Below are 10,097 nucleotides of genomic sequence, written 5' to 3'. Positions count from 1 at the left end.
AATGATCTATTTATAGTGCAAGAATTAAAATGAGATTAAATTTACAGTTGTAGGCTAAATTGCATTAAGGCTCTCTGTACCTCATCAGGTGAGTCATTTAATAGCCTAATGGTTAAAATGGTGAAGTGAGATTAAAATAGGAAATAATCAACTGTATAGCTCCACCCTCAAACTGCTTAGTGTGAGAGCAACATGGATGACTTTATTCCTCCAAATAACTTGCTTTTCCAGAATAACTCTTGGCTCTATTGTAAATTACCAAAATGGTGGTGAACAAAGCTTAAAAGACTTTACACCTTTTAAGATCTTTGGCCAAGAGCTAAGTTTGAATTTAATATAGATTGTAGTATTCAGGCTCTTGGGGCACTTAACTGGTTACACTGGGAATCATGAATGTCTTTATGATAATTCAGGGAACTCTAGAGGACTTCAAACTGGACGGTCTATTCATATTCAGAGAAGATCCTATTGAAGTTAACGATTAACCAAGAGGAAGCAACATAACCAAAAGCACAGTGACTATTGTACAAGTCATCTTGTTAGGTCAACATGTTTTTTTATTGCTAGGAAGGTCAGGGGAGGAGGGGGTTTGTTTTAGATTTAACTTTGGCTCACCAACCTTTCTAATACTTCATTTCAGTAATGACTAGAAATAGGTCTGGATGTCTTCCCAGAGTCTGGTATATATGTTCTTTTTTGTCAGGAGAGGAGGAGAGGTCTTCATGAGACTTCACTTAAATTCTGGTTATTAAACTGAGGCTTTAATTGGTGTCAATGCCTTATCTCTAAAATGTAAAACTTAACTAGAATTTGCTTGGGGTAGGGAATGGGGAAGTGGTATTTTTAGGACTAATACATTGAAAACTGATTCAGCCTCTCGTGACTTGAACAGTTTTCAATAGCATGGTTAGTCAAATTCATTATGACTTTTAACTTATAAGAAGCTTTTGGGGTAGGTTGGAGTATTTATTACATATTTTACTGTTTAATGTCTAACGGCCTTTTAATTTGTAAACATTTATTGAAATGATTGTGGGGCTGTGGAAAACATTTACCTATTTACCTTTGAAGTAAGTTTTAAGACAGTCCACTTTTTAGCATGTGTGTTGTGTCCAGCCTGTGGTTGTCTGAACTAATAAATGTGATTTTTCTCCCCATTCTCGCTTTTATTTATTTGTGTATAGGCCTCTTCCTTGGTGTGTGTTTCCTGATCGGAAAACACGATAATAGAGCCCAGCTTTTAGTGGAATTTAAGTAGATTTTTTTTAAACAAAATTGTTCTACAGCAAAACGATCTTAAAAGTTTTTTTTACACAAACTCCTGCACACGTGCTTGTATAAAATGTTTTTGAGCCTGTCCTGCAACATGTTATACATAATGATGAATTAACAGTTAAAATTTAACTGCTAAGCTGTCCCCCTCCTTTCATAAACTGCCCCTTGGTAGTTTAATAAAATCTAGTAGTTCTTTCATCTGCATTAATCTTTCAAGGTTACCCTAACCACTTAAAGGCAAGTTAGAAGTAGGAATCATGGGTTTTGGGAAGCAACCATTTTCCTCTGGGCTGTGCCACTTTCCACTATTTGGGCAGTTTTGAGGGCTGAGTGTGTAAATGAACAATTGTGAGGTCACAAGTGCCTTCTAGGTTAAAACAGGTTATCACATTTTATTGCATGTTTTGATGAGTCTGTAGAAGGGTTCTCTGATAGAACTTGCCTTTATATTAGATTATCAGTGTGCCTCCACGTTCACCTGGGCGGCTCTCTTCAAAAATGTTCTCGGGAGCGTGCAAGCACTGCTGGCTGAGAACTCCACCATGTAAAGCTCCTCCCGGTTCGCCGTCCCAGCCCCATCCCCACTCCTGTAGGTAGGCAGCATGGCGGCAGCGTTTACAATGAATAACAGCTAAGGCCCGGGTCTCTAAACCACCATCAAGGGCTAAGATTTTGAAAGTGGGAGCTGGTTTATTTTCGCCAACGCTTAAATTTGAAAAGGTGTATTTAAATGGTGATTTGGGGAACGCCTAAGTATTTTGATGGGATTTGCAAAAAACTGAGAAGCAAAGCTGACTCTTAGCACCGCATGATAGTGAAAAAGTAGACGGGAACGACATTTGTGGGTGCTAAAGACCTAACAATTAGGCAGGGCTTAATGGAGGCGAAAAACGGCAGGAGGCCCGCATCGGCCTTAGCAACAGGGCCAGGTCCGCGGCGGCAGCAGCCCGTACACGGTGACGCGCTTCCGTGGGTGTGGCCGGCCGCGCGCCTGATCACTTCCGTTGCGCCTGCGCAGTTGGCTCCCGGGCTCCTGTTTGTGGCGGTTTCCCGGGATCGACCAGTTAATGGGAGACTGGGCTGTTTTAACTGCCGGCGGCGATGCGTTCTGGTGCAGCGGTCAGGGCCTGCCAGAAAGTCTGCAGGTGCCTGTTGGCTGGGTTTGGAGGTCGAGTGGATGGGGGGCAGCCTGAGCCGTTACTGGAAGGGAGTTTTTCCTTCGGAGTGCCCGTGAGGTCGCACGCGGAGCTGCCCCGGGGGAGCGAGCCGACCGAAGCCCCCGAGTCCGGTGAGGGGAGCGAGGAGCTGGTAGAGATCTGTCAGAGAAGGCATTTCTTCAGTGGCAGCAAGCGGCAGCTTAGCCGACATTCTCTTCTGAGCGGGTGCCACCCCGGCCTTGGCCCCTTGGGCATAGAGTTGCGCAAGAACCTGGCAGCAGAATGGTGGTCCTCAGTGGTGGTGTTCAGGGAGCAGGTCTTCCCGGTAGATGCCCTCCATCATAAGTCTGGCCCTACGCTGCCTGGGGACAGTGCCTTCAGGTTAGTTTCCGCAGAAACTCTACGCGAAATCTTGCAAGACAAAGAGCTGAGTAAGGAAGAGCTACTAGCATTTCTTGAAAACTTACTAAAAACTTCTGGGAAACTACGGGAGAACCTTCTTCACGGTATGCATCACGATTTCATGCTTCAAAATAGATGGGGTGGAAAGGCAGACTTGCTAGATTTCTCGGATTGCAACAGATCCTTTATTCACGTGGAAAGGAAATTATCTGGTTCTCATCTTTTTGAAGTAATTGGGTATATTGATAATGTTTCTACCAAGGAGAAAACTCGTCTATGGAATAGTTACTGTTCCTTAAAGAATCTGGCTTGAAGGACCAGGTGACGCTCTCAATTTCATGCGGCAACCCTACAGTTCAGTTGAGCAGCCCTATAATTAGGAGTAAATTAAATCATATGAATCATTTGTTCGTCGTTACCAAGATGTTGGTAAATATTTCCACAGTTACTCCTTAATTTTACACATAATAGGCTAATCAAGAGCTCGGTCTTCTAGAGCAAAAAGAAAATACCCCCCCCCCCAATTTTTCCTACCGAAAACCTATCTACGACTCTGTTGTTTGAAGAGCCCTTTAAGTGATTTTTGAGTCGACTAAAAAATAATAGAACTAATCAAGCTTTATAACATTCTTGAGTGAATACACAGAACTTTGTGGGGCACCATTTGCCTCTAAAGTTTATTTATTTTTGTAATCTCTGCAGTCAAGGTGGGGCTTGAACTCACAACCCTGAGATCAAGAGTCACCTGCTCCTCTGAGCCAGCCAGATGCCTCCATCATTTGCCTTTAAAGTCAAATAGAACACAGTCGCAGAGATTCTGAAGAAAAAAAAAAAATTCAAGTTCTTTACAGGACAGACTTGCCACAGCATCTCATCTTTGCAAAATGCTATCCTTACTATTTTAATTAAGTGGCACTACAGAGTAATTTAACCAATGTCCATGGTTCTCTGAAAATTAGTACCCACATAGCTTTTTAAAAATTTCCTCAATAATTAAAGCAAACTAAAGCAAACTGGTGAATATTTGTGACAGTTTTGATTTGTACTACTTTAATTATTCCGTGATGTCTTTATTTGGGGCAAGTTAAATCACTACTTATTATCATGTCCAAAACAAATCAATCTTTTCATCCCTATTAGAGAATGAGACTTAAGGGCACCTGGGTGGCTCAGTCAGTTAAGCATCTGCCTTGGGCTCAGGTCATGATCCCAGGGTCCTGGGATGGAGCGCCGTGTTGGGCTCCGTATTCAGTGAAGAGTCTGCTTCTCCTGCCTCTAAACAGCCCCCCCCCCGCCCCCGCCCCGGCTCGTGCACGGCTCGTGCACGCTCTCGCTCTCGCTCTCTCTCTCTCTGAAATAAATAAATAAATAAATCTAAAAAAAAAAAAAGAAACTTAGATGTCCATTCATCAAAACCTCCATTGATATACCAGACATTTTCTTTCCTTTATTTGCAGAATCCCTTAGTTGACTAGTATTTTTAGCTTAGAATTACCCAGTTTACCACTTCTTTCTATTCCTAAGGTCCTTGCTCTCTTTATTTCATGTCTGAACTACTTTGGTAGCCTCTACTTATGAATAGTTTTAAAAAATTCTCAGCCATTATATTTCCCGATATTGTTATTGTCCCATTCTCCTCTGTCCTGTGACAAATTACATATGTTAGACCTTACCCCCATCTTGTCATCAACTTTCTTGAACACACATTTTGTAAAGTCCACATCCAATGACTCAGATATATCTGTTTTTCTCTAGGCCTTTGGTCATTTGGACTTGTCTCCTGATATTCTGTGTAGTTTGTATATAAACTCTAGACATAATTTGAGCTTCTGAGTGGTGTTTTCTTTTCCTGGGAGGATTTGCTTTTGCTTTTGGCAGGCAGCTAGAGTGGGAGCATATCTTTTTTTTTTTTAAGATTTTATTTATTTGAGAGAGCGAGAGAGCACAAGCAGGGGGGAGGAGCAGAGGGAGAGAGAGAGCAAGGAGCCCATTCACGGCTTGATCCCAGGACCCAGAGATCATGACCTGAGCCGAAGTCAGACACTGAACTGACCGAGCCGCCCAGGCGCCTCATAGAATGGGAGCATATCTTCTTAATACAATCTGGGATTAAGTTTATTGGAGGCTGGTCTTCAGGGTTTTCATCTCCACTCCTACAGTGTAGCCCTTTGAGTGTCCCTAGTGAAAGGCTGGGGTGTTTACCAGGGCTCCTCCTCCTTGAGGAGCCAGGAACTACAGTGTTTGTACTCCCCAGTCCCTTAAGATGTTAGGAAGCTTCTCAGCTCTGCTACTTGACATTTAGAAAAGCAACCCTAAATGTTGGGTTCACCTCTCTTCTCCTCCCTTCTCTCCATATTTTGGACCCTCAAGTCCTTACTGCCTTGATAGCTCAGTCTTTAAGCAGATTTTTTTTTTAAGTTTCTTGACCAGCTTTTCTTATCTTGCTGATCTACTATTTATTACCAGAAGTGGAAATCTCAAGTAGCTTAAACACAGTGCTGTCATTTAGTGGGACATAATCTAAGTGCATAAAGAACTACAACGAAATCTTGAGCTTAGATTTATTCCAAATAGAAATGTTGGAATTATAATTCTGAAGCTATTTCGTATATGTTATAAAGCAAATAGATGGATAAATGTTATTAGGAACCAAAATTTTCACTGTGAGAAAAAAGAGATACAAATATAAAAGAACACAAGGATAAACTTTGCAATGTTAAATTTGAATCAGCAATATCAGTATGACCTTATAATTTTAAAAAACATTATTCTTAACTTTCTTCATTGAAAGGGCCTAGAAATAATGACACTCAATAGCAGTGAACACACCTAGTACCCAGATTTTGATTTCTAAAATGAACCAGTGCTTGAAGAAATGGCTTATCCCAGGTCTGGGGCAGGGAAAGTACAAGGTGAGTTTGGGACATTTTATGGTGCTAGGAAACAAAGAATTACTTGAAGACTGGTGAGGTCATGTGAAAAGGACTGATGGTGGCTTGAACTAGACTCCCACTGGCTAAATTTGAGACAAACAGTATTAAGTATTGATGGTAATAGATCATAACACATTAAAATTAAAAATTTATAGTGTTAATCAGAAAAGTAAATAGTTGAGGCTGCTGGTAGGGGAAGGAGGTGGAGAAAGTTTACTTTTTTACAGAAGCTATGTAATAAATGTAGACGGAAAGACAGAAAAATCACCATTTTGTGATTTTTGTAATCCCTATTATAATAATTGATTGAGGCAGGATCATCAATGGATTCTAAAATGTTGGGTGGAAGATTGTTGAGCAGGATATTGTTGGGGAATGGATATTCACTACCTAACCAGGTAATCAAATTTAGTTTCATTAATACGGGATAATTTGATACTATTTTCTTCCTGTTAGAATGCAAGAAGACATATACATCAACTGTGTAGTATTTATTTCTGCTAAAAATGATTTACCCAAGTTGATGAAACAATCAGCCAAATCTCGAGTATGACTGGTCTGGACTCAAACCAAAAGTCAATGTCATTAAAAGTTAGAAAAGGAGGGAGGAATCAGGGGAAATGTTCCAGATTAAAGAGACTTAATCAAAATGCAGAGCAGGAGCCTTAATTAGGGAAAAAGAGAACAACAATAAATGACATTTTGAGTGACAATTGGAGAAAATAGAATATCGACCATATTTTATATAATATTACGGCATTATGATTAATCTTACGGTATAATAATGGTATAGAGAGTAATTTTAGGAGACACATGCTGACATGTTTTGGGGTGAACAAGGAGAAAAGGTGGCAGAATGTTGACAATTGGTGAATCTAGCTGACGAGTGTACAGGTATTTACTATCAACTTTCTTGTAGATTTGAAAATCAAGTTAGGGCGCCTGGGTGGCTCAGTTGGTTAAGCGACTGCCTTCGGCTCAGGTCATGATCCTGGAGTCCCGGGATCGAGTCCCGCATCGGGCTTCCTGCTCAGCAGGGAGTCTGCTTCTCCCTCTGACCCTCCCCTCTCTCATGTGCTCTCTCTCATTCCCTCTCTCTCAAATAAATAAATAAAATCTTTAAAAAAAAAAAAAAAGAAAATCAAGTTAAAAAGTTGTGGGGAAACTAAGTAGTAATCAATTAAGATCTGCCTAAATAGTTCCGTGGTACTTGTACTGCTGTGTTAGCATTATTATATTAATTTGTTTATAAATTGACCCTTATGACTTGGGTTTATAGATTTATACCGTGACAGATTTCTCTTTTGACAGGTGCTTTGGAGCACTATGTTAATTCCCTGGATCTGGTAAACAAGAGACTACCTTATGGCCTTGCTCAGATTGGAGTGTGTTTTCATCCTGATACTAAGCAGACATCTGATGGTGTTAAAAGGTACCAAAAAATGGCAAATAACTTGGCCTTGTATTTAATCAAGAACCAGTCACTTTCACTTTAGGATAGATTATATAATCTTCAAGTAAGTAACTATCTGATATTTCTGCTATCCAAAGAATCGGTGAGAAGACTGAGGCTTTACTGGTTTGGTTTACTTCAGCAAGAACTGCAGGCCAGTGGCTTGATTTCTGGTTACGTCATCGACTCCTGTGGTGGAGAAAGGTATACCCTTAATTTACGAATTAATAGGTGAAGTGTCTTAGTGTGTCAGAGATAATACTTCTCTACAATAAATGAAATTTTATTGATATGGGGCTGTTATGTTTGTAAGAGACAGCTCTAATAAATCAGTAAGTACAAATAAAAGCCTCTTTGTAATGATTTTCGTTGTTCCATATAAAAAGTTACTTTGTTAAAAAATATCTGTTGATGTCTCTCTTGCTCAGAAGCTTTTGTGATAAGCCTTTGCATTCGAGGTAGAGTTCAGATGCCTCACCTGGCATTCCTGGCTGATAGAGAGTTTGACCTTTGCACACCCTTAAAGCTTCAACCTTTGCTCACTGCCTCCGTCCATGAACTCTCCATATTTGTCAAGATGGTTCTGTGATTTATCATCAAGTTTTAGTACATGCTGAAGAGGAAAGAGTAGGTATTTGTGGCTCACCATTGTCTTGCTTTTCTCCAATTCTTAAAATCCCCAAACACCCACTCAATTAAGTGGAATAATTACAAATAATCACACTCTTCACAGAGGATAAGAATGGTGAGTATACACTTTCTTCTCTATCCCTCTTAGTTTATGGTCACCTTCCCTTCTTATTAACTGGCCAAAAAAAGCTAGATCACTCCAGCAGTTTTTCTCTGTAGTTCTTTCAGGCTAAAAACAGTATTTTTAGCAATACATTTGCTCATATTTAACTGAACTTCATAGTTTTTATATGGGACCTGACCAGTTTCATTCAGTGGCCACATAAAAGTCTCAGGTAACTTTACGTTTTAACATTTAGTTTCATAAATTAATAAAACAAACTTTCTTGGGGTGCCTGGGTGGCTCAGTCGTTAATCGTCTGCCTTTGGCTCAGGTCATGGCCCCAAGGTCCTGGGATCGAGCCCCTCATCGGGCTCCCTGCTCAGCGGGAAGCCTGCTTCTCCCTCTCCCACTCCCTCTGCTTGTGTTCCTGCTCTCGCTGTGTCTCTGTCAAATAAATAAATAAAATCTTTAAAAACAAACAAACTCTTTTCCAGTTTGCTGTGAGTCCATCTAACTTCAGCAGCAGTGATTGTCAGGATGAAGAGGGACGAAAAGGAAACCACCTTTATTACAATTTCCCATGGGGAAAGGAGCTAATAGAGACCCTGTGGAATCTAGGAGACCGTGAACTTTTACACATGTGTCCTGGAAATGAGTCTCAATTACACGTATGTTTTACCTTAAGCTCCTATCCATCCTTTACCCATATTCTCTAACTGATCATTTCTGAAACCATTTGAGAACGGGTTGCAGACATGAGGCCCCATGACCTCTTAATACTGCAGTATGTATTTCTGAAGTGCAAGGACAGTCACTCAGGGTGCCCCGTGGGTGCAAAGTTTTAGAAGCCGTGTGGATGGATAGAATTGTGGCTGAACCCTATGCTGACCCATTCTTGAGTGGTTCCAGATTTGAATGTTTAGATTTTCTGACTGGCCACAGCTGGAGTTTTATGTGCTATTTGGTGACTAATACAGTCTTCTCAGTGAAGAAAGGTATTTGGAACTTGAAAATAATTAAAACATAGTAGTACTCATCTTATTAGAGAAAGTAGATTAATTTTAAATACAAGTAAGATTAATAAAAAGTTAAAAAGGTTATTTATGAATATTTTCCATAACCCCAACACCATCACATTTTATTTTGTGATATTCAGCTCTCATATGAAACTTAACTTGGTTATCATAGTCATTATAGTTAAATAGTCATTATCATAGTTAAAAACCAATCAATCTTGTGACTAGGAATTTAATTTTCTTTCAAGTTCATTAATTTTTTTAGTAGTCTACACCCAACTCACAACGCCAAGATCAAGAGTCGCATGGTCTTCTGACTGAGCCAACCAGGCACCCCAATCTTATAACTAGGAATTTAAAGACAATCTCTTTGTCATGGCTGTTAGTCTCTTATTTTGTTCATTATTGTGGTAACTTTCACTGTCTCAATGAAAAACTTTATTTTGCAGAGTTTTACTCTCCGGTAAATTGTTGCTCTTCCATTTCCACAGTTCTCAAAATTGTTCATCATTAGTTGACATAATAAAGTGTTATAAAATAATAAATAGAATTCCTGCCATTATTTTTTTTAAAGGAAGGTTTCATTTTTTTTTTTTTAAAGATTTTATTTATTTATTTGACAGAGAGAGACACAGCGAGAGAGGGAACACAAGCAGGGGGAGTGGGAGAGGGAGAAGCAGGCCTCCCGCCGAGCAGGGAGCCGGATGTGAGGCTTGATCCCAGGACCCCGGGATCATGACCCGAGCCGAAGGCAGACGCTTAACGACTGAGCCACCCAGGCGCCCCGAATTCCTGCCATTTAATATGCTTTTTTGAAAGGCTTCTTAGGCTATTTTGTATTTGTTTTTAGTAAATTTTACAGTTAACATCTAAATATATTCTTGGAGGGATTTTTAGAGAGTGGTAAAGCAGATCAGTAAAGCCTGAAGAACAGAGTTAGGATAGAAATTCATTCTGGATGGTATGAGAAATCAGATATTTTAGCTAATAAGAGTTGCCATCGGATATCTCTGCATCCTTGGATATGAAATTTTCAAAGAACTAGAAAACAATAGGTGCACCAGGCTGGCTCAGTCTGTAGAGCATGTGTGCGACTCGATTGATCTCTGGGTTCTGAGTTCAAAGCCC

General features: G+C 40.1%; 1 protein-coding gene across 6 annotated transcripts in view; it reads left to right on the top strand.

The window, feature by feature from the left end:
* The first annotated feature begins 5 nt into the window (after window positions 1-5).
* POLG2 (DNA polymerase gamma 2, accessory subunit) overlaps window positions 6-10,097 on the top strand; it is a 35,295-nt gene continuing 25,203 nt past the window's right edge. For 5 of the 6 annotated variants that reach the window (XR_010408731.1, XM_064583486.1, XM_064583485.1 and 2 more), the window contains exons 1-4: window positions 6-2,938; window positions 7,079-7,199; window positions 7,319-7,424; window positions 8,448-8,621. Coding sequence is in view for 5 of the 6 variants with exons in the window: in XM_064583486.1 (XP_064439556.1) it covers window positions 2,377-2,938; window positions 7,079-7,199; window positions 7,319-7,424; window positions 8,448-8,621 (963 nt within the window). In the remaining variant the exon portion in view is untranslated. The remainder of the gene's footprint in view (window positions 2,939-7,078; window positions 7,200-7,318; window positions 7,425-8,447; window positions 8,622-10,097) is intronic. The other variant, XM_064583487.1, reaches the window with a different exon arrangement.

Source organism: Mirounga angustirostris, unplaced genomic scaffold (assembly GCF_029215605.1).
Source record: "Mirounga angustirostris isolate CCGP_5_RB_7025 unplaced genomic scaffold, mMirAng1.0.hap1 SCAF_17, whole genome shotgun sequence".
Classification (NCBI taxonomy): domain Eukaryota; kingdom Metazoa; phylum Chordata; class Mammalia; order Carnivora; family Phocidae; genus Mirounga; species Mirounga angustirostris.
The sequence above is the reverse complement of the archived record's forward strand: the minus strand, read 5'-3'. Positions and strand labels throughout refer to the sequence as shown.